Source organism: Aedes aegypti, chromosome 3, assembly GCF_002204515.2.
Source record: "Aedes aegypti strain LVP_AGWG chromosome 3, AaegL5.0 Primary Assembly, whole genome shotgun sequence".
In the NCBI taxonomy this organism is placed as follows: Eukaryota; Metazoa; Arthropoda; class Insecta; order Diptera; family Culicidae; genus Aedes; species Aedes aegypti.
Window position 1 is genome coordinate 212,717,799 of NC_035109.1, and position 24,955 is coordinate 212,742,753.

The following is a 24,955-nucleotide window of genomic DNA, read 5'->3' on the forward strand; positions in this document are numbered from 1 at the left end:
ATTTGCCCACGACTAGTTTTCAAGTCTTATGTTAGTACAACGTGCTACATTTATTGATTGTAATAAAAATCAAATCAGGTGTCAGAAAGGTGAGATAAAAAATGAGGTCGAAAACAAGGCCGGTAAAAAGGTATCGGGGCAAAATAAACACTTGTGTGAAAAATAATGATTGTCAATTTGTGAACTTTTGATGAGGTATGCATATTCTCAGAGATTAAGGAGGTGTCCATTTTGCCTTGTATGATCAATTATGCCCCTAATCCTTCTATATGATGTTGTCTGATGGCATTCCTTCAACAAGATGTCATGTCATGATATGTTCAAGCTTGTAAAAGATGGATTGTCAATTCAATTAAATATCAGGACAACGCATTTCTGGTGTGTCTTGTGCAATATGTTTTATTATAAATAACGAAATGGTCGTACATTATGGTAACAATCAAATAACAATATTCACTGTTGTAACCATTGCTTGTATTGCTTACCCCAAGTTTCCACTTGTTCCCTATTCATAATATCACCTTCGTCGTCAGAAGATAGGCAGGGTGAATTTCCCACCGACATGCAAGATTGCAATCTTTCCAACAAATCGGTAGCCACCGGGGCAAATTCTTCCCACAGCACGTCCGGTTCCTCGCCATTGAACAACTTTTCGTCGTCTGAAATAAGCAACTTTGGGTTGAGTAATGGTCATGAGGTTATATTCATGTAGTAAGTATACCTAAACAATCTGCAAGATCACTACAAATGAAGTCCACTTCGGACTCTCCCAAGGCATGAACGACATTTCCGCTATCGATGAGGTAGTTCCACAAAGCTTGACAGGAGATTCCCGCAAGGATCCAATCCTGGTGCGATACTCCGCGTTGCAGTAGCTTCCGTAGTACGATTGGTCCCTGTATTTCCCGAAATGGTGTCCTACGCTCACTATCCCCAAGAATATTGACGAGCACTCCACACGAAGTAACCATCAGCTCCACATCATTCGACTCCAAACACTGAACTAAAATCTTCAATCCATTTTCGGAGCAAAATGCCTGCCTTGCCACGGTGTTGCGTGTCATGTTGCCAAGAACACGTGCTGCCTCCGATCGAGCCGGATTGGAGCTTGAGTTGAGGATATTGCACAAAACACCGCAGATGTCATTCATGCGATCGGCCATGCTTCCTTGGTGATTGAACTGGATAGGATTATCCGATGGTTCGTAATAGTAAGAGAGATTGTGAAGTGCTCCCAAAGTAGCGAATAATAATTCTTCCATTTCCGGTTCCTGTAAGAACACATTTTTGAAGAATATTCAATCTTAGTTAACCCGTAAGTACCCAGGACGATCTTATTTAGCTAAAAATGTAAAAACCTTGTGATTTTTCAACATTTTAGGTACAATTTCATTAAAATCACAGAGCCTGCTTCTCAGCTTAGTGTTCCTATGAGCACTTCCACAGTTATTAACTGAGAGCTTTCTTTGCCAACCTTGCCATTTTCGCATTCGTATATCGTGTGGCAGGTACGATTATACTCTATGCCCAGGGAAGTCAAGGAAGTTTTCACTACGAAAAGATCCTGGACCGACCGGGAATCGAACCCGGACTCTAACCACTCGGCTTTTTGCATGAAGTGTACGAATTTCGATCTCCCACTGTATTACTTATTTGTTATCAGTAGAATCAAAAAAGATAAAAAAACTTCTAAGCAACAGGCATACTGCTGTCCCACGGTTCATAAGGTTTACATAGAATATGGGACAAGTAGGCGTAGAAGAGCAGCATAAGATTGATTAATTTCAATAACTAACGAAATCCATGTATTTTTGTGCTCTTGTTATCACAATTAATCTCTTTGATTTTAAGGAAAATTTTATATAAAAAAAACACCAAGTTACAGCATTAATATCGTCCTGAATATGTAAGAGGGTTGCATTAGTTTTCTAATTACAAACAAACTTACTTTTACATCTTTCACCTTTAGTAGAATGTTAAGTAAAATTTCTCCAAGCGGTGGTTTATTGCTTAATCCATAACCTACATCGCCATTAACGCTTATATTAGCGATGACACGCACTAGTTTTGTGAGGACGTCTACCACAGAATCACCCATCTGATTTTTAATCGTTAATCGTTTGTGAGAATAATATTCCAACGCATTCAAAATGGCTTCCATTGAAACATCATTCATGTAGAACTGTAGACGAGCCGTGTCCCATCTGGTCATTAGATTTCCAAGAATGTAGCCTAGTCGATTTGCAGCCGCTAGGCCCTTGTCTACGGTAGGACTTGTTTCACTGATAGAACCCAGAAGGATTCCTAGACGAGCAGCTGCATCTGCCAGTTGTTCACAGCATTCGGAACGTTCTGACAATACACTCAGCGTGCGAATTACATTTGCCTGTACTTCTGGTTCATCAATGCACATCTCTGCTGCCCGAACCAGCAGAGGTCCAGCCAATTCTAATTGAATCATTTCACCATCTGGCGTTTCTTTGATCTGAGGATTTGTACCCAGCAGCAGTGATCGAGTCGCAGCCATACCATTACCAATAGCAGGAATACCGGCCAGAGTTCGTAGAGCTCCAGAAAGCTGGAAAAGCGAATGCAATGGAGGTCCAGATAGTTTCTCAGCAGATCCCAACTCGTTCAGCATTTTCAAATGCAATATCATCAACTGCACGAGTCCATGTCGTGCTAAACGGCAAGCCAACGATTTTTGTCGAGATGAGTTTTCACGTGAAACGTTCTCTGGTTTGACTTTGGGTGAAACTGAGGCAGCTGAACCGGCCAAGAACCGAATTGCCCCATAGCCGTAGATACATGCTTCAGGTTCATCAGCTGGTGAAGCGCGACCCAAACCATCCACGAGCAGCTCTAAAAACCCAATAAATAAAAAGGGAAAAATGCGCAATACATATATTAGAAACGGAAAACAATATATCAACTCTCAAGTAGGTGACAGTGGGGATGACGATTAGAAAAACGGTATTCTCACCTGGCACATCGCTGTCGGCGAAAAGCGCGTCATTGTTTTCGTTGCGGGCAATTTTGAACACCAGCTTGCAAGCCCCTGTCAAATTGCTGCCAGTCACATTTAGCTATAGGAGGGTGAAAATCACTATTAGAATATTTCGTAGGAGATAGTGGGCGAAAATGGTTCCGTAAGACAATTCAGTTAATTTATTGTATCATTAGTAGAACCCCTTTTAAAACATCTTTCAGGCGTTACTACTTGCACAGATTTTTATAAAATATAACTGGATGAATTTATTACGTACATTAATTTTTAGAAATTCCATGAGTAATACTTTCAAGATTGTCGTAACTAACTCTTCTATGAATTTTTCGTAGTTATCATTCTTTAGATGATCAAAAAAAAATTTAAATTCTCGATTTCTCAAAAAAATCGTCTAATAAATGTTGCAGGGATTTATTCGATCGATTTCTTCAACATTCTGGAAACATGTGTATAAATAGAGAAATTACAGAAAAAAAAATCCTCCTAAAGAATCCCCAATAACTCCTTGTGCAATCAGAATGTGAATATTCCCGTATTTCTCGTAGAACATCAATAGAAATCAATGAAAAAAATGTTAATAAATACCATTGCACATTGGACCGAATCGACAATTTAGCCGGAAAAAAGTGTTATCTTTGTTCTCGTCGAATTTAGACGTTCGATGTCTTCAGAGAAGTTATTCGTAATTGAGTTTTGCATCTTTTAAGGAAAAAGTTTGACTCAAACTTTTTTGTTTGATGAAATTTGTGGCTGCGCTCTTCTGCAAACTTTTAGAAAATATTATTTTGAACAACTTTGTCGAAGACACTTTTGATCTAACTCTTCATTTGAGCTAAGTAAATTGATTTTGAAAGTATTAACTTAGGGTGGACCCAAAAAATCAGTTATTTTGATTTAACTTTTTTGTTTTCAGTTTTACGTGAATGTGGTCTTCAGAAGAGTTGTAGAGGAAGTAAAGATACATGTTTTTGCTGAACATCGCAAGTTTGTAATTCTTGTGATTTTGAAGTTATAAGCAAATTTAAGTGAAAAACTATGAAATCTTTTGATGCCCATAACTCATAGAGTTGGTTCGATAAAATTTTTCTTTAAGTGGCATTCGAAAGGCCATACAATAGGCAACTTTTGCTGCAAAAACTGCGAGAACGTATTTTTTGTAAATTGAGAAAATTCACTTCAAAAATATACTTAAAAAACTCGAAATTCGCTTGTAACTCACAAGATTTTAAAGTTAACGGCGTGATGTCTTCAGCAAAGTTGTAGAATTTAACTAGATCTATAATTTTTCCATATACCAATTTTAAGAGAAATGTGAAACAAAATATGAAGATGATACGATTCAGATGTCGGTCACCTTATATTTATTAATATGGGGGTACTTTGGCCCAATAAGCCAAATTTGGGTAAATGAAACTTTTCTTATGTTTGGGTCGAAAGAACTCAATTTTGCGTTAAATTAACCCAAAATTGAGTATATTTTTCTAATGGAATTAAAGCCAAACTACCTAGTGGGGACCTTGGAAATTTAGCCAAAATTGAGTTATTGGGCTCAACTACGGAATTGCGTTGAAACAACCCAAAATTGAGTTAAATTCCGTCTCCGTGTACGTTATGGATTTTTCATGGAATCGCCTTGATTATAAATACCGAGTTATCCAACAATGATTCATATCTGTTGGTTGTATTTCAACCACACTAGCATAAATGTTTGTGTTTAATATCAAATGAATCTAAAAGAATTCTAATATTGTGCTCAAGCTTAAATCTACCTTTTAGTTGCACCTAATGGTAAATTCATACAGCTTCCAAAAGAGAAAACCACTCTGTCCTTGAAATCTTGAATTTAATTGATCCTCGCTTTATATCTTTCTCTATGTGCTATGGTAATACTTACTACTCTTAAAATTAACACTCGAATATGCTACCGAATAAAAACTAACCCCAATCCCTGAATATATTAGTCTTGTCAAACCTACCACCCAGAGTACAGGTACAACGAATCAATAGTGCAAGTCCGAAAGCCCGATAGTCCTTCGTGTATTGAAGTCCCCTAGTGTCTGTGTCTGCCGTTTATTCCAGTCCACCTTGAGCATCGAAGGCCGTTCCGCGAGTTTCAGCGAGTGAACTTGGGGTCGGTTAAAAGTTACTTAGTTGTTCAGTTTGCTTTGCATAAAAAGGACAAACGAGATCTGAGTTATTATGTGTCATTTTATCACTGAAAATTGTCAATAATCGAAACATATAATACTCGACACTAAAGATGTTTCACCGACTTCAGCAAAACGATTCACCGAGAACCCAACAGCTGAGAATTGTAAATATTTCACCCAGCTTGAGGCAACCCAAATTGTTTACTGAGATCTCAGAAAACGTTACCGAGATACGGTAAATGCTAACCGAGATATCGTTAACTTTTTTTTCAGAATCGGTAAATATTAACCAAGGTGTCAGCTGTTACATTTTCTGCAAACCGGTTACAGAGGTAGATTTCTAAAATTAAGTGTGCAAACCAGATACGGAACATGATAAATGTTGTTTTGAAAGAAGAATAATTTCCTACGATAGCATAATCAGTGCGATCTAAACCCTTTTCGGCTCTTATGTGTATCCTGTATTTCTCAAATAAAAAAAATATCCCTCATAAAAGCTTACCGCCAGTACCACGCGTGCCACTGATAACAATATTTTCGCTGAATTTGCCTCCACCAAACCATACAAAGCTCCTAGCACTGCTCCACGCCAACTGCCTTTGGATCCCTTCACGCGAGAGAACAGCTCACCTAGAATCTAATGAACAACATTTCAATTCGCAAATCCTCAAACAAAATCTCAACTGCAACGATATAGTCGTATCACTCACCCCATTAATGTGACTGGCAGTTTCATCGGTGCAGTCCTTAATCCCAGTATGGGCCTTGAGCATCTCCAGCAAGGATTCCGTGCTGGATTGCGCCAACAAGTCGTTGCTTTTGCTCAGCTTTACCTTCTGCTCCTGGTGGTCCTGTACAAGCAAATGAAAATTATCATTTTAGGCAACATGTTTGCACGCTGCCGCTTCGTTAACCGCATTAGAGAGATTCTAACCGTTTTCGCACTTTCCGAGCGTTGTTGGCCTGATGCTGACGAAGATGATTTTTCCGCCTCAGGCAAGTTTTGCTCATCTAGCGATTGAAATTGACGACGCTTCAGAGGATGGTTCTTAACGATACTGTTTGGCGGCCCCGATGAAGCTGTTGCAACATTGCCAGAAATTTTCCCATCCGTCGGGGGCCGTTTCTCGTTCAGCGGTTTGGGCTCGGCATTGAGTGAAAATTGTGGAGATAATGCTGCCGTTGGCGGCTTGAAGTCCTTCCGCGGAGGCATACATTCTGACACTAGATACATGAGTAGTAAGGGAAACGACAAAATACAGCTGGATTGAAATGGTACAAGAAGTGCTTTGCTTTATGTGTAAAACCTAATTCGTTTAAACTAACAATTTCCGATTTTATGCGTTGTAAAACTTTTGAAATTTCCAAGAATTATGAATTCAGTCAGATATAACTAGAATCAATTTAAGCATTGCAAAGATAGGCAATTGATTCCTTTAACTCTTATTTTTCCAACCCTATTTTAATATTAATATTTTATCTGTTATATCTAAAGCGACCACACCCTGTCAGATCTCGTTCCCAATTAAACATTATTCGTATTGGATGTGTATTCTACAAGCATTTTAGGTCTAAATCGGGACGTCTGGTCACCTTAGTTATGTCTCAAATTCTGAATATATAATAATGTCAATACATTTCTGGCAAAGGATAGTTACCACCAGTGAGTGACCAGACGATCATGTTTTCAGTCGCTAGTTCTCTAGATTTGTGCCCTTCAATTGAGATTTGTACTCTTCAATTGAGGTGTGTCTTCGATTCATTTTCAACTTAAGGTCGTAACCACTAGCTCACATGAATTGATTTACAATATTATTGCACTTAAACCAATGAGGTAAAATGACGGTCTTTTCGTACGTTAATTTAATTTACGTAAGTTTTTATTTAAAAAAATCGTTATTTGAGTAATTCAATGGGAAAATTTCATATAAAAATGATGAGATTCGCAAGTATAATGCGACTTGTTTTCAACTTTTTTTTTTTTGTTTAGCTGACACGTATTTAACCTTCACGCCCCGATCCCTGACAAGGCCTTTTCAAATGGCAGCTAGTTTCATCAAATTTTATTCGATTTTTAACCCATTTAGATGACTTTAAAAGAGTTCAAGTTATTTGCTACAAATGTACAATGCAGTATTCGGAATCATGCTGTAGATATTTCAGATTATACTGGGGTAACGGCAGTGCCTTATTAACGATTAATAAGATTTATTTAGGATTTTTGTTTTGTTTTATTGCAATTACAACACCGAAGTTGTAATGTTGAAGTTTAAACTTAAGTTTTAAACGAAGGACAATGATTGATTGTGTCCATTTAAACATAATAGGAGTTAGTGCACCGTTCCAGAACACCGTGGCCGGTTTAACAAGGGCCTATTTGAGGACATGTTAGTTTTATGCCCACTACATACCGTGCAACGTCTCAATCTTCATGAATTCGAAGAAACAAAACAATAAACGAAGAACAAGCTTGATATCAAGTATTGTGACCTCTCCAGAGCACCTGGCACAGGTTCAGATGCTTCCCAAGAGCCTTCGTAAACATAATATGGCTGTTTTTAGTATGTCTATAATTTCAATTTGAACTTATTCTACTACAAGTAAGTTAAAGGTGCATAATTGTTTCTAGAAATTTGAAATACTTAAGTTTTTGAGAAAAAACTAAACAGAGTAATGGCGCATCTGCTATATATCTTACAAAACAGTATAGTCCCAAAAAGCTGCAACAGTTTGCTGTATATTAACCCGAGAAGAGTTTTAATGTTTTTGATATAACGTTGATGGCTTTTATTAGGGAATAGAATAGAATAGACTAGCAAGTGAAAAATTCAGAAAAAAATGTATGGAATCAACATAATCCAGTACAGTCACCCCACAGTTATGGATCAGCTAAGGGTCATTTTTTAGAATAAAATATGATTACAAATCATAATGACTTTGTAAAAAACAAAATTACCCGCCTGGCTATGCCGAAAATAGTTGTTTTCGAGAATACACATAAAAATTCACGGTCCCGAAAAAGTGTCGATTTCGATAGAAATTTCAAACGTTGTCCATCCCACAGATGTGGATCAGTGGAACAGGAGGGTCCTTATTATGGATCAAATCGACTCATATTATGGATCTGAACACTATAAAAGCAATTTATCTGTGAAATAAACGAATGGTGTGTTAGTGAAAGTATACATTCCAGCGTTTCTTTCGGATTCGTCTTATCGTTGATTCATAACTGTGGTTCGGGTTTCAATGCCCCACAGTTATGAATCAACGATTCTATTCGCTCCCAAAACGACAATTCGTCCGGTGGGGTGTGCTGCTGTCGTCATGATGATGGTTGACGGTTTCAAAACATTCGGAACAAAATGTTTATCCTCATCGCTTAAAGTGCAATAAGCACTTTCAATGCTGTGCAGATTTATGGTTCACGTAGATCAAATGTGTTCTGCGTAATTGCAACTCTATTGGGTGAGATATACTCCGTTTAAGCCAACTTTGATCTTTATTTGTGTGCTATCCATAACTGTAGGGTGACTGTACTTCCCAAACTGTGTGTCGTAGAGTTTGTCTAGGGCAAGTTGATTCATAGCCTACTGGGAAATGATCAACGATTATTGAAAATGTTTACAATTTTTCTGATCGCTATTGATTTGTCCCAAAAAAAAATTTTTTTTTTTTGCGGAAAAATGTGACGACATTGAAGTTGTTTCTATGACAGTATACATTGACAGTTATCTCAGTATTTTTTCTTGCAAACGTTTCAGCTTCATAATTCGTTGAGATGGTGTCCCAAATTCAAAGTCCTGCCATCAATGTTTTCTTTACTAATATTTGTTACTATTGTTACTGTTTTTATGCATGGAAATAGATTCGTAAAGTCAATTGCAAATTTTTTTTAATTATTATCATAGTAGACTAGTCCAGCTCAGTATGGGAGAAACATTTAGTTGTATGATTCCACGGTGCACCTCTCAGGATTAATTCTTAGGGCTCAGTGCGCATCGTACCTTCGTGTTGTGCGTACACGAATTCTCTCTGCTCTTGGAACTTTTTTAAAATCTAAGGTAGATGTACCAATAGTGGAGGTACTAAGCACGATTGAACTTCATTTAACCGCCTAAATTCAAGAAGCGCAATTAATGTACATTAGACAGTTTCACAAAAATCAAAATGTCTGGGATTCAACCAGTCACTCCCTAGTTCTAGTTGCAATACTAAAACAAACTACCAGACAAATTTTCATCCAACTTGGAGAAGATTAGGAGGTGCCTCAAGTCGAATTTGTGATTTTGGCTATTTTTTACATTCAAAAAATTCTAACGAGAATTTGAAAAAACGGAGGGAGTGGCTGTTTGAATCCCAGACATTTTGTTTTTTTGTGAAACTGTCTAATGTACATGTTAATGTTGTAACGGGAAGTAACGGCCATTGACTTAATGTCATTAAGTTAATGAGAATAATGATTTCATCGAAGTAATCCATGGCATTTCAGTGAAAAATAATACCTCCACTATTGGTACACTGTTCTTTTAGTTGCGGTTTATTTTTAATTTGTGTTCCTATAGTTGCGGTATCCGTTGTTTTCTTATGGGATTCTTCACTATAGGAACACTTTACCGCAACTATTGGTACAAGTAGGAAAAGTTTTAGTAATTTTAGTGATATTTCAAAAGTTTTAAAGCAATTTGAACGCTCTTTTCAACTATTCCAAGTATCAACAAGTCAATACGTCGATTAGCAGTGTCGGTTCTGTGGATAAAGTAATAAAATCAGCGAAAACGGCACTACCGCAACTATAGGAACACCCACAACTAAGGGAACATTTACCCTACCTAAAGCAATGAAACAGTACTTTTCAGTGCTACTAAAACAGTACTTTTCAGTACTATTTTTTCTATTATCAATCCCTTTACGATCCTTGTTTGGACCCGTGCCTTCGATTTTTCGTTGGACCCGTTGGCGAAAGCTAGCGGTGGTAATCCTTCTTTGACACCGTCTTGGGAAAAAACCTCCTAGGAGGTCACGTCTTCTTTCGTTTATTAACTAAACATGGTATCAACAACTAACAAAAGGAAGGATGAATCTCTGAATTCATAACTTCCTTCCAAAAAAGTGGGATTTAAAACTGTCACTAAACGTGACAAGAATGGAAGAAAGGACGTTTCTCCGGAATGCGAACTTTCTTCCAAGGGTGAAATGAATAATGTTGATAATTGTATTGAAATGAGCAATCAGCTCAATGCTTTAGACGAATTTTCCGAACACCAAATTGAAGCAGCCTCTAGCCCAGGCTCTTTGATTCAAGTGAGGAAGCAAAGAGTGCCGCCTATCGTGGTCAGTTGTTCCGAATTTGGGGGATATAGGCAGGATATCTTGAACTCCATTAGGGAAATCAAGGTTTCCTTCCAAATTGCAAAGAAAGGAGACTGTCTTCTATTGCCACGATTAATGCGTTATATGTTTAGGTTAAGTTAGGTTAAATAAGTAGAAAACGTTATTTTTTTCTCTTATAAGCAGGTGAAATCAACTCACCTGTAAAAAATCTGAACTGTTACGGCAAATGAAATGTAATATGTTGTTAACAAAATGTTAATAAAATCTTAAATTTGTTTTACCAAATTAGGATGATAGTGTAGTCTAATAACACAGAACACCTAGATATAAGAAATGAATATAATGTTTGGAATGATACCTACTAATAAAGTAATAAAAAAAAACAATTTTCACAGAATCCTGCAGAATCTGGAATTTAATACTAAATATTACTAGAGGAGATTCTGACAAAATCATGTGAAAATTTCTGATAGAATTCTAAGAAAGTTTAGTTTTTGAGATATTTACTGCAGAAAATGCGAAATTTGACTATTTCAGCCAACTTGCATGCAAGATTGCCAGCTTGTATGGCAATTTTTTCGCTTAATTTACCCCAGAGTTAAAACTTCATGTGTATGATAATGATTATCAACGAAGTTCAGAATACTTTCGGCGTTCAAACGTTTTTTTATGGTTTCGAAAAGTATTGTATTTTGCCATGCAAGTGAAACAAAGAATTTTGTATGGAGACTGCAAGCATGTTGAAAAAATCGATTTAATCTAAACTTATTTGTGCAATTTCAACCAAATTTTGTCTCAAATGAAAGTTGAAGTCCTATTTTACGTGCTTGGTGGTTTAGATCACTTAAAAGTTTGACAAATCATACTATAAATTTCATATAAACAACAATGAAAACAAATGAAAATTTCGAGATCAGTAGCTAAAAATTGTGACATGCTGGAACATTTCTGAGAACGGATTAGTTACATCAATCCCAAATCTACTAGAGACACATAATTTGATCCTTGGGACACGCGAAAATGTCCTTTTTGTTACGCTGTGTAGTTGTATGCCAAAATGTAAATTTTCATATTAAGACTCAAAAATGCACAAACAAAGAAATATTATATAGCATATTATAGAACTTGTTTATTACATAGTACGGGATGAATTATCATTTAGAGTATTTTTCACGTTGCAACATTTTTCAACAAGTTATAAATCATGCACACTTTGACAAAGGAAACAAAGAATCACGCTTTGACAAAGGAAACAAAGAATTCAGCTTCGCCAGCATAAAGTTTTAGGTACCGTAATTTCGGGTGAAATTGATCACTTTTCACTGTTTTCCATGTCTGTTTTCTATGATGTTGCCAATTCCTAACAACTTAATGTAGGAAAACAAGTACGACGGTGAGCCTCATTGGTTTATATACTCGAATTTTCATACAGTTGTGATTTTAGTGCTGAAAATCGTCTCTAAAATAAAAAATCAAGGAATTCCATTTCGGGGTGAAATTGATCACCTGTCAAAACAATTATTGTTAGTTTGGAAAACAACTTTACTTATTTAATTTGGGCCTCCTGAATCCAAATATGCTTGCCAAATTCTTAACAATGCAAAATTTATAGAAATAATAAACAATTAATTTTCAAAAATACTGCAGAAAACGCCTAAATGTAGGCAATTTCCGAAGGAATCTTCTGATATCTATAAACAATTCAACAAAATGAACAAATTGGTACGAATTCTGAGGATAAAATTCGTTTTGGGGATATATTTCAAGCATGCTTACAAATTTTCAGGTTGACACCAAGTCCAAATCGTTGTTTAAAACTAAAAGTTTATTGATGTCTGACAATACCACACAGAACACGATTTTGGAATTTTCTATTATTTTCATAGAAATAAACATTCCTTAACACAAAAAGCTTCACAATATGTAATTCGACAATAGTTAAGACAAACACGCTCTATTAAAGGGAAATAAAATCGTGTGACACGGTGATCAATTTTACCCTACTGATCAATTTCACCCGAATTTACGGTATATTCTTTCGAATGAGACCGAATGAGACGGTTGATTGGGTTAAGATTTAGTACAGAAATTAATGGATCAAAAATTATCAAAATAAAAAAAATAAAAACAGCCATCTACGCAAATATGTGGGAATAGTTCGATCTAAAAATCTCGGGGAGTTCTATTCAATACTAAGTGCAACTTCAATCGTTTAAATTTTGGCCAGCTTTGGGCTACTGGGCTGTACGTTGAAGTACCAACAAATTTGATCACAGCTGATTCAATATATTGAATTATCTGATTTTTTTATTGATTTTTTTTATCTGTTCGACGTGCAATCCTATGACTCGTCCTATTGCGTTTTTCTTATCAAACAGGGTATGATGTCCTGTCCTGTATCAATAATTCATCATATTGCGTGAGAATGTCGCATGGACTAGCCAAAAATTAATTACTTTCAATCGATAACTGTCGAATGTGGGGCAGTCATTAGTTGACCAGCGCAATACAATTCCATCTTCTTAGTAACTGCACTTAAGACGCAAAAAATCCATCGAACTAGAGTAGGTAAATCGATAATCGTCCCATTACCATAAACATACATCGTTAGATCGTAGAAGCGGAACAGACTTACGATTATCCAGAGATCCTGCTTGCTTGCCGGGAACTTTGAGCAGCGCGGGCAATTTGCTCCGAGAACCGTTATTGTTTGCGTTGTCATATTCACCCAAATCATCCACCGATTCCGAACGTAAAACTCCATTGGTTTGAATCGTACTTTGAATCGGTTCCAATGACGGCAAGGCACGAGATTCGAGCTGAAGATATTTCAAGCTGAAGGCACTGGGAGGACGCCCTGGCGGAGCCACGCGACCATAAAGCTGTCTTCTTGGTTCCCGTGGTGTTATTGGCCGCCTGGCAGATACCAAACGTGTTCCTCCTGTCGATTTTACATAATAGGCGTTCAATTAACTTTTTCATTCTCCTAATTGATGGCACTAATCATTCACCTCCTGCCAGCATGCTTTTTGCCTCGCTCACAATTTCTGCACTTGTTTTACGCACTAATCTACGTTTTCCATCACCCGGTGTGACCCCACCGTTGAAAAATACGAACGAAGGATCACCGTTCAATCTGGAATTTTGCATATCACCCTTTACTGAGCCAGATCATTTAACCTTGAGATATCCTCAAACTGAAAACTTCAATGGTATGAACACGGAATGACCTCTCCGGTGGACAAAGCTCACTCAAGCACTGTTCTCAATTAGGTGTATTAACCGAATGGTCTGGTCATTCATAGTTATGAAGTATGGTCCTTCGTAACGTGCTTCATTCCGTAGGGGAAATGGATGTATTTTGACCCAGTGGGTAAAATCGCAAATTTGAGAAGCCGGAAACGTTATCATATACCTATTTCGATTAAAAAAAATCATGAGGATTCGATTGTTGATAATCTTGTCTAGTGCATAGTTCGAGAAGTGATCGAATTTATCCCATTTCGCCCTATTTCACTTATTTTTATAAATAATTCAATAAATGTAACATATCCAAACTATTGTCGGCTACCTACGATCAAATACAACATTTTATTTACTATAAAATAGATATTGAGCAGCCATTTTGGATCATATTTTGTTTGTGTATACTACGATAATGCCCATTTTACCTCACATGGGCCATATGAGCAGTTTCCATAAAGACTGGCGGTGAAAAATATGTGTACCATTACATGTCATATTTATGCCATTTTTGTTTTCAAAAAACAAGTTTTCGGGACACATTGATGATGCATATAGGCCGCTTATGCCTAAAGTTATGCTTATGCCTAAAGTTATGCTTAAAGTTGCGGAAATCATTATAAGTATTGAAACATACATAGTAATGATGATATGAATTATTTTGAGATATTCTATAAACACAAACAGCAAATTTCCACAATTTTGCTTTGTCGTACGTATACAGTACCTTTTCGGTTTGATCAAGCCCTTTTCCAAGCACATATCGAATTCTAGCGAATTCCCATCAACATATTTAGCCGACTTTTCTATGCTAAGGTGTTCCTTGTTGTACGTTAGAGTTAATGCATATAATTGCCTGCAATTTGGATCAATTATGAAAATTCGAGAAGCTTCGACGAAAAAGGGACATGATAAAACCGAAACTCCACTGTACTATTATGAAATTCACGACTACTGTCAAAATTTTTTGTTAAGTTGGGATAAGATTGGCATATACATTTACTACAGTAAATTTTGCCATTTATTTCATTTTCTATACGCCACATTTTTTACTTTAGGCTGCGGATCTATTTAAAAGTAATTAATGCTTTCATTGCTTGAAGGTTAGGGAAAGTTGTCTTATCATATTTTATCTAAATTTGAAGCCTGAATAGCCAGAACAGGGCAAAGTGGCATATTGGAGTTCATTCGAGATAGATGCATACCATATTCTTTTTAAAAGAAGCTTATCTTCCTCACAACATCAATGAGTGTTGAAAATAGGATATTCTACCCTTTCGGGGGAAATGTGCTATCGATTGTGATGTCGATCAAAAAGCTATCCTGCGCTGTTATTTGTTTGGTTGCCAGGGGAGATATGACCACCAACAGATTGAGGGTTACGGTCGTTGATAGAGGCAAACCCCGAAACGGCATGGCGCATTGTTTTAGGAAGCGGCCTAAAGCGTTTCGAATGTAAACATAACTAGGTACTATGGAGGAATGGCCATCATCAGCAATTATGGACAACAATAGTATGAATTGCGCTACTGGGGTAAACCAATTCCCTTAATATTTTAATTAGAAAAAATGTCAGTAGAAGTACAATGAACAATAGTCAAGTAAGCATATTTTATAATTAAAAATCGTTGGAAAGATAAATTTTCCATGTAAGGGAAGGCGGGGTAAGGCAAGATTTATGTCATTCCAAAGTATTTTTGTAATGTTTGCGTTGATTTTTTTTAACTAATGTGTATACAAAATAATGATATGGATTTAATCTAAGTTTGGCAGATGCTACCTTAATGATTCCGCTAATGACAGTTTTGTACAAACTGAACAAATTATCCGTTTATGCTTCAATAGAAATGTGAATGATGTTCCGATTAATTGATTTTTTTAATCGATGTTAGGATTATTCATAATCTAGTGAATTGATTTTCTTCATTAGATTTTTTGTTTTAAAGAGACAAAATTTATTCCCTTTTTTTGATGAGTTGATGAACCATAAATCTAGTTTTGAAACTAGCCTTGAAGTTTTTAATATATAACTTTTAGTTTTGAACGTTATTCAATTTAAAGGGTTTTAAAATCACATGCAATTACATTTGATTTTATTTTGAGAGCTAGTAAGTATTTAAAAAATTTCATATTAGATTAAAAATTGAATCGGTTTAAAAATATTGATCAAATTATTTGATTAAATTTGTGAATTCGACATCTTCTTCGTCTTGGCATTACGTCCTCACTAGGACAAAGCCTGCTTCTCAGCTTAGTGGTTCAATTAGCACTTCAAAAATTATTAACTGCGAGCTTTCTTTGCCAAAGTTGACATTTTCGCATTCGTGTATCGTGTGGCAGGTATGATGATACTCTATGCCCAGGGAAGTCAAGGAAATTTCCATTACGGAAAGATCCTGGACCGTCCGGGAATTGAACCCCGAAACCTACAGCATGGCATTGCTTTGTAGCCGCGGACTATAATCACTCGCAGTAGCGTAGCTAGGGGGGTGCGGTCCGCACCGGGCCCCGAGCTCATAGGGACCCCAAAATTACAGTGCGGATTTCTCATAGTATTGAAAGTTCGACCTAGCTTATAGGAAATTGACAATTTGTATTATCCCAAACTAAAAATTTGTATAATAAGCATAAGTTTTGGAGGAGATTTGGATTAGCTATGTATAGGGGCCCCTTGATTATCCCTTATTTTCAATACTTTAGGGCTAGATTTAGAACCAGCAGAGGGGCCCATGGGGATCGTTGTTGTTGTTGTTCAATCAATTAGGCGCATGAAAGAACTGAGCCGTCGAAAAGGGCCACGTTCAGCTAAACCTCATATGGAAACTTAAGTAGGCTCAGATACTTTTTTTTTAAATGTCGAGTCTAATCACGGCTTTGGATTTCCAATTTTGATTTCCAATTAAATGAACCTTCATTTGTTGGCCTTCAAAAATCTGGAGCGTTGGTGAGCTTTGAGCCGGAGGTAATCAAAATTCCTTATTTTGTTATCATCCAAAAATACTTATCAAAAATCATCTGAATTTATTCTCGGGTGGCCTTAAATAATAATTCAGAACATTTCTTTAAAAAATTCGCCTGGTAATTTATATGAAATTATGCCATGAATTTTACCACCTTTTCTGTTAATCTTATTTTGAGATTCCTCCAAGGTTTCGTTTGAAAAAAGGGAAGATTCTTTCAAGAATTCGTTTAGAAATTTCTGGATTTTTTGCAGAAATTTTAATTGGATTTCTTCAGTAAATATTAGCAATAAATTCAGGGATCTTTTTCCAGTGTTTTCATGTAAAGAACATTACGTGCAATGCTACCTGAAATACTTCTTCTTCTTTCTGGCGTTTCGTCCCACTGGGACAGAGCCTGCTACTCAGCTTAGTGTTCTTATGAGCACTTCCACAGTTATTAACTGAGAGCTTACTATGCCAATGACCTATATTATATTATTAAGCTAATTGTAAATTTGACAAAAATATTTGTTTAGTATCTATTGTGATGGTAGAGAACAGAATTGACATTAATATATGTTTAAAATGTATTTTCCATGCCATTGGCGTAACTAACATGGAATATGGACACCAAAACAAATTTGGTTTTATTAGAATAGTATACCAATACTAAACCCATCCCGATTGCGCCTATGGCATGGATAATACATTTTAAACATACATCAATGTCAATTCTGTTCTCTACCATCACAATAGATATTAAAAAAATATTTTTGTCAAATTTACAATAAGCATAATAATATAATATACGTACAAAATTGCCCCATTCAGAGCCCGTAGAGACTTCAGCCCAGGGGCCCAGATAGCCGTAGCGGTAAACGCGCAGCTATTAAGCAAGACCAAGCTGAGGGTCGTGGGTTCGAATCCCATCGATCGAGGATCTTTTCGGGTTGGAAATTTTCTCGACTTCCCAGGGCATAGAGTATCTTCGTACCTGCCACACGATATACACATGCAAAAATGGTCATTGGCATAGTAAGCTCTCAGTTAATAACTGTGGAAGTGCTCATAAGAACACTAAGCTGAGAAGCAGGCTCTATCCCAGTGGAGACGTTACGCCAGAAAGAAGTAGAGACTTCAAATTTTTACATGATTTTTTTATTACTAAAATAGGCACTTAACAATGACGAACTTATAACATTTCGCATTTCCGAAAAATAAGGGACGGCTTAATGGACAGCATCTTCTTCTTATTTCTGGCATTACGTCCACACTGGGGCAGAGCCTGCTTCTCAGCTTAGTGTTCTTATGAGCACTTCCACAGTTATTAACTGAGAGCTTACTGTGCCAATGACCATTTTTTGCATGCGTATATCGTGTGGCATACAGCATACTAAAATCGAAGTTCCATTATTACCGCAAATTCGGGTGCAATAGATCACCGTGTCACACCATTTTATTTCTTCCTAATGGAGTTCAAATATCAAGGGATGGTACATAAATCGTGTCACGCTAAATTTCAACTTTTTTGACCCCCTCCCCCATTCGTCACACTTTTTGTATGAATCGTCCGGAATTTTTGTAAGGCTTGTCACGCTGAGCTCGACACACCCCCAACCCCCCCTTAGAGCGTGACATAATTTGTGCATAATCCCCAATGTAACCTTCATTGAATGAACTTTGTTTGTCTTAATCATATTTGTGTGTTATGAAGGTTTAAATTTAATAATGTGAAATATCAGAATCATATACGGTGTAGTTTTGTCGAACATCTATAAACTTCTACACTGCCCATAACTGCAAAACAGTAACATTCGATATTTTTGACAAAATGGAGTTAATACCATGGAGAGTCATCAAATGATAAATACTTTCGATCAACTAACTGAAATCTGTGAGATTGTTCAAGAAAATTCGAAAAAAATACCAAGTTGTTTTGTCACATTAGTAATTATAACCGCATAACAGTCACATTGAGATTTTAAATGGGTCTCGTAATGTGATAGCAATGAAATTTCTATCGAAATTATTTTCTGACAATTCACCTAGTATGCGATATGAGTTGTATAAAATATCAGCCTCAAATAAGCAGTTTTGAGTTCCTGGTAAGTTTTAGAAATTTTAGTGTCCTCCCATACTGCCATAAAATGCACACTTGGTATTCCATATACTCAATGCCTACTTTTGTCGAATGTTACAAATATGCAGTTATGGGCAGTACAGGGGATAGGCAAAATGATTGAGATAGGCGAAATTTAACCTAAATTCAAATGCTACCGTTCTGTTTCAAATTCCGAACAGACTCATATTCCGAACAATCGGCTTTTGTATGGCGATTTGGGTGAAATGTTTCGCTGAAATATGTAATTAAATTACAAGGGAATTCCAGTCTATTCCAATTCAATTTTAACGTTTTCCAATTTATTTTTTACCTCTGGAATAGTGATGATTCTCTAGTTCGAGACCAGTAAAACTAGGTCAGATAAGTTTATTTGCGAAATTATTCATCTGAACACAGTGTTCGGCATTTGAATATATTGTTCCATACTTTAACGTAAAAACAATACTAAACAAGTTTAAAAAACATTTTTATCAGCGCACTCAACAGCTAACAGTTAGACTTTGCGAAGAAATCAAAATTTTCACAAATATCATATATATATATATCATATATATATATATATATATATATATATATATATATATATATATATATATATATATATATATATATATATACCGTTGCGATAGAATCACATTTTTAATGCCACGTTTAGATTTACCGTGTATATCTCGGAAGTGATGCATCTCAGCTAAATTTTACTGGAGAATTTTTCGATAGAATTTTTTTTATATTTAAAAATATATAGTTATTTTTCTGTACTCAAAAAAACGCTCCAAAAATATCGAAATACACTTTGTCCAGCTAGCTTAAGACCACCTGATTTTTTTCAGATCGAATAGGGAAACAGTTTATATTTATGACCCACCCTATGACACTTTGCTTGTATTTGTGTAAGCAGTCGAATGTACGAGTAGTGGTGGATGATGATGAAGGATCAGTGTTTATTCGTCCTTCGCATACTTTTGCGGTGTCCATTTAAATTAAGACCACAAGTGTTTTACGTGTGTTTTGAAATTTTTAAGAAGAAAAAGTTCATTATGTCGAAGGGAAAAGCACTGACGGATAAGGAGAAAGGCAAAATAGAAGCATTTCACCGGGATAAAGTTGGAATCAGAGAAATTGCTCGTCGGATTGGCCGGTCACATCAAGTGGTCCTAACTTATCTGAAAAATCCTTCCGGATATGGCAAAAATCGGAAGAAACCTCGCAAATCGAAGCTTTCCGGACGAGAGAAACGTGAAATCGTTAGAACCGCTTCGAACTCCCAAAAATCACTGAAGCAGATTAAGCAGGAGCTGAATTTGAACGTTTGCCGGGAGACTATTCGTCAAGTTTTGGTCCAAAGTCCGTACATAAAAAGGGCCAAAAAGGCAAAAGCTCCAAACCTTACTCCATCCCACATCGAGAGACGCTTGAACTTTGCAAAAGCCAACATGAATCGACAGTGGACCATGGTAAGTTGTGAAAAGGGCGTATTATTTTAAAGCAATTTTCAGCGTGATTAAGGAATGTTTATTAAAAAGTATGTATTCTTTTTTGTTTACTTCCAGATGATCTTCAGTGATGAAAAGAAGTTCAATCTGGATGGTCCCGACGGATTTAATGGATACTGGAGAGATTTGCGGAAAGAAGAACAATATTTCACCACAAGAAATTTTGGTGGCGGTTCATGCATGGTTTGGGCAGGATTCTGTGCATCTGGAAAGCTGGACCTTGCGTTCACGTCGTTCAAAATGAACAGCAAGGACTACATCCAGGTGCTAGAAACGCGTCTTCTACCATTCCTGCGCAGATTTCGACGCAAAAAGTTCACTTTTCAGCAGGACAATGCTGCTATCCACACAAGCAAGGAAACCAAACAGTGGATAAAGGACCACAAAATCGATCGGCTGGACTGGCCAGCGCGCTCCCCAGACCTAAATCCTGTGGAAAACCTCTGGGGAATCCTTGTACGCAGGATTTATGCTGAAGGTAAGCAGTACGCCACTGTTGATGAGCTCAAATCAGCTATTTTGGAGGCATGGGGAAATATTGAGAAGACTGTACTGGAAAACTTGGTTAACAGTATGCCGAACCGAATGTTCCAGGTTATTAACAGGAATGGTAAGGTGACCGATCATTGACACATTAATTTCACTGTTTACATAGCTTTTACTGTGTAAAAGCGAACAATATATGAAATGGTCCTAAATAAAATGGACAGCAGAAATCAATAAAGTTGCTCTAAAAAATTAGATTTATTCATTAGTCGTAAGTTAATCATTACAAAATACTGTACAACTGAAGTACTCAATAAAACATTCACAACTACTTTGAAGTTCAACAAAATTTGTTTCATTTGTTCTAAAATGTAGGTGGTCTTAAGCTAAATGGACACAGTGTACATTTGTTTAATTTATTTTTTAAAATAATTCAATTTTTATCCAAAAATTTTCCGTTTTGAGGCATTGTACAAGAAATTACAAACAATATGCTGCAAAATATATCCAAAAATTAAAAACATCAATTTTGCGGTTTTTAAGAACAATAAACTTCAAATTTTCATTTGAAAATTTCGTTTATATTTTTTTCACCGTGCATACTTTTTTAAATACTTTAGTATATAGGTTTTGATCAAACAATAAACAATTCAGCTACGATTCACTCAATCAAAATAAAATATTTCTGGAATGGAGAAACACGAAATATGTTTGAAAAGGGCCTATTTATTTGAAAATTTTATATAAATATGAGTATATCTCGAAATTGATGCAACCTAGAAAAAAATTACTTAAGTACTTTTCGATTACAATTTTTCTGTACTTTCAAATAATCACATAAAAAAACATTGTTTTCCTCTATTTCAATTTTTTTCAAAATCTGTAATTTTTTTAAAAAATCATAACTTTTTTGTCCATAATTCTTCCATTTGAAACATTATGCAATAAATCACATAAGTTGTCCCCTAAAACATATCCAAAACTTAAAAAAAATCGAAACTGCGTTTCTGGAGAAAATCGATTTTAAAACTTTGTTTTTGAAATAAAAAATAATCTGTAACTTTTTTTTACCGTGCAAATTTTTCTCCATATAGTCCTAAGCAATACCTACAACTTTGTAGAAGATCTCAAATCGATCGGACAAACCGTTTTCGAGTTACAGTTTTTTAAAGATTTGTCATGCATTTTCCGATACGCCCTTCTCAAAAATAAGGCGAGGTTCAAAATGGCGGTCAGAAGGTGCAAAATGGCATTTTTGGTCATAAAGAATCTGTATGCAAATTTTCAGGCGATTCAAAATATACAAAAATTAAATTTAAAAAAAAAATTCGTCATGTTCGGTGGAATTGCTCAATTGGGAATTAGTTTTCTTCCAAAGCCTATTAGATATAAGAATGGTCTTTATTACAGTTAAATTTGATGCAAAACCATCTAGGTCCTATTGAAACGCTTCGTAAAGACTACCGGAAAATCCACGTAGCTCTTACGTGAAGCGCCGGTGGAATGGACGAAGTTCAAAAGTTCATGCGTTCATTCTAGGCTACCATGATTCATGTAAGAGCTACGCGAAAAGTGCGATAGAAAAAAATCACGTATGTTTTCACGTAACAATAACGTTTGGATTATTTTGAGTGTTCTTTCTGGGACACCCTACACGGAGAAAAATAATTAGTAAACACAACCAATTTTTAGTTAATTTCAAACATTTTTTTGGTTTGATATTTGTTCAAACAAAATTATGATTCATACGAGCACAGACAAACAGACGTAACACTTAGAACAAATCTCGATTAAAATCATAGTCCCGAGGACATGTACCCCCAATGCTAAAATTAGTGTGTTTGGCCGGCAGGCCAACAGATGGCGGTGGTGTGTAAACGTCAAACGCGAATAAAAACGATGCGAGCGCTGCAGGTGGCGGATTGGCCACCTACCATATTTTTGAAGCGACCGTTAAAAGGGTGGTCGATGCACAATGATGAGAGTGTGGCGTCTGTTTGTCTGTGATACGAGGGTTCATCTCAACAAAATGCACCGTTTAAAACAAACTAAAATTTTATGTTATGTTAACCACGGTTTTCTTGATAAATTCAACAAATCGTAGTATGAAACCACATACAAACAGACGTAACACTTAGAACAAATCGCGATTAAAATCATAGTCGCGAGAACATGTACGCCCAATGCTAAAATGACTGTGTTTGGCCGATGAGCCAACAGGTGGCGGTAGTGTGTAAACGTCAAACACGAACAAAAACGATGCCAGCGCTGTGGGCGATGGGTTGGCCACCTACCATATATTAGAATCGACAGTTAAAAAGGTGGTCGATGGACATCGATGAGAGTGTGACGTCTGTTTGTCTGTGATGAAACTATCATGCAATTTGTTGCAGGATATGACAGTTCATAAAAATACCAAAAAACTAAGTTGATTGTTTTAGAGAAGTGGTTTGAAATAACCAAGAATCACATTAAAATAAACAAATTTATTAGTTGATTCAACTGGGTGTTTTGGCACAGACAAACAGACGTAACACTTAGAACAAATCTCGATCAAAATCATAGTCACGAGGACATGAACGCCCAATGCTAAAATTGGTGTGTTTGGCCGACAGGCCAACAGATGGCGGTAGTGTGTAAACGTCCACGAACAAAAACGATGCGAGCGCTGCGGGTGGTGGATTGGCCACCTACCATATTTTTGAATCGACCTTTACAAAGTTGGTCTATGGACAGACGATGCTGAGAGTGTGACGTCTGTTTGTCTGTGCTTTCTTATTAAACTATTTGTATTTTAAGAAATAATGATTAACAATAATGTCTCTACAGCTTCTATGATTAAGCAAAAGTATAATGCGAAAGAGAATGCTTCCTTCAGAAGGGGAATTTGGGGTGTTGATCCACACTTTCTCCATATAGAGTTTACTTTAGAATTAAACGGAATAGTTTTAGATACCGGATCAGTACATCCAATAAGGTTTGCGAAAATCTATCTTACCATATTTGTGTAATTGGGAAAATGAAGTACAAGCAGCTCTAACATTTTTCATTGCTCTTGGGTGGTTTTAGCTGCAAATGTGTTAAATAAAGGTTTAAAGATGGTAGAAATTTTTAAATTAACTGCGTGCTGATCCAAAACAACACCAGAAACAACACATGAAGTTGATTAATTTCAAACTAGAATTTTAATTGTTTTTGATTCAAACAAACATTTCAAATTGAAACAACCTATGAAACAAGCTAGTTTCAAGCAAAATCTTAAATTTACAACAACAAATTTTGGTTTGAAAATAACAAATTTGTTAGTTTGAAATTCAACAAACATTTTGGTTGTTTCAAACTAGGGTGATTTTTCTCTGTGTGTATCTAAATGAGGGTTAGAACAAACGCCCTATAGATATCAAATCATATTATTTGTATACACGCTGAATAATGTAGTTGGAATACTTGGTGCGTACGTCGACCTTGCGAACAGTGCAGTTAGTGGTAGTAACGCCTGCGGCTACAAAGCAAAGCCATGCTGTTCTGGGTTAGATTCCCGGTCAGTCCAGCATCTTTTCGTAATGGAAATTTTCTTGACTTACCTGGGCATAGAGTATGGTGCCGATATTACCTAATTACCGGATATACCTAAATACCGGATTACCTAAGTAAAAAATCTTATAAAGAAAGCTCCTAAAAATAATCTTTCGGCGTCGAATGAAAGATTCCTCTTCTGTAAGGAAAAGTTAAAAAAAGAATGACAACATTATTTTTTGTGCATGAAATTGCTTGAGCCACTATTGGTTCATGTGTTCCAGTAGTTGCACAGGTACTCCAGCAATAGTTTTTCGTTAAAGAAGCAAGGAATTTGCAAGAAAATAGTTGATTTTCTCGAGCACTTTCAGCAGTAGCTGAACGGCGAACATAAAAATGTAGCTAGAAACAGGATGAATATTGATGAAGACGCTGTAGACCCACCGACCATGAGAGAGATTAAAAAAGCTGTCAGCGAGCTGAAGCTCTGTAAGGCTGCTGGGAAGGGCGAGATACCGGTCAATTTTCTCAAGCATGGATGTGAGCAGCTTTGCCCATCAATCAAGTACTTCTTAAGGTATTAAGGTATTAAGGAGGACGAAGAAATGCCTACATGTTGGGTTGATGGCCCCATATGCCCAATGTACAAGATAGGGCACAGA

General features: G+C 36.3%; 1 protein-coding gene across 1 annotated transcript; it reads right to left on the reverse strand.

Moving 5' to 3' along the window:
- Positions 1-372: 372 nt before the first annotated feature.
- Positions 373-13,784, reverse strand: LOC5570010 (armadillo repeat-containing protein 2). Its single transcript, XM_001658849.2, has 9 exons — positions 13,500-13,784; positions 13,124-13,429; positions 6,092-6,381; positions 5,868-6,008; positions 5,660-5,794; positions 2,984-3,086; positions 1,949-2,862; positions 722-1,271; positions 373-659 (listed from the first exon to the last, which is right to left on the reverse strand). Exons 1-9 carry the CDS (start codon positions 13,636-13,638, stop codon positions 454-456), a joined length of 2,784 nt encoding a protein of 927 aa, XP_001658899.2. The 5' UTR covers positions 13,639-13,784; the 3' UTR covers positions 373-453.
- Positions 13,785-24,955: the final 11,171 nt, after the last annotated feature.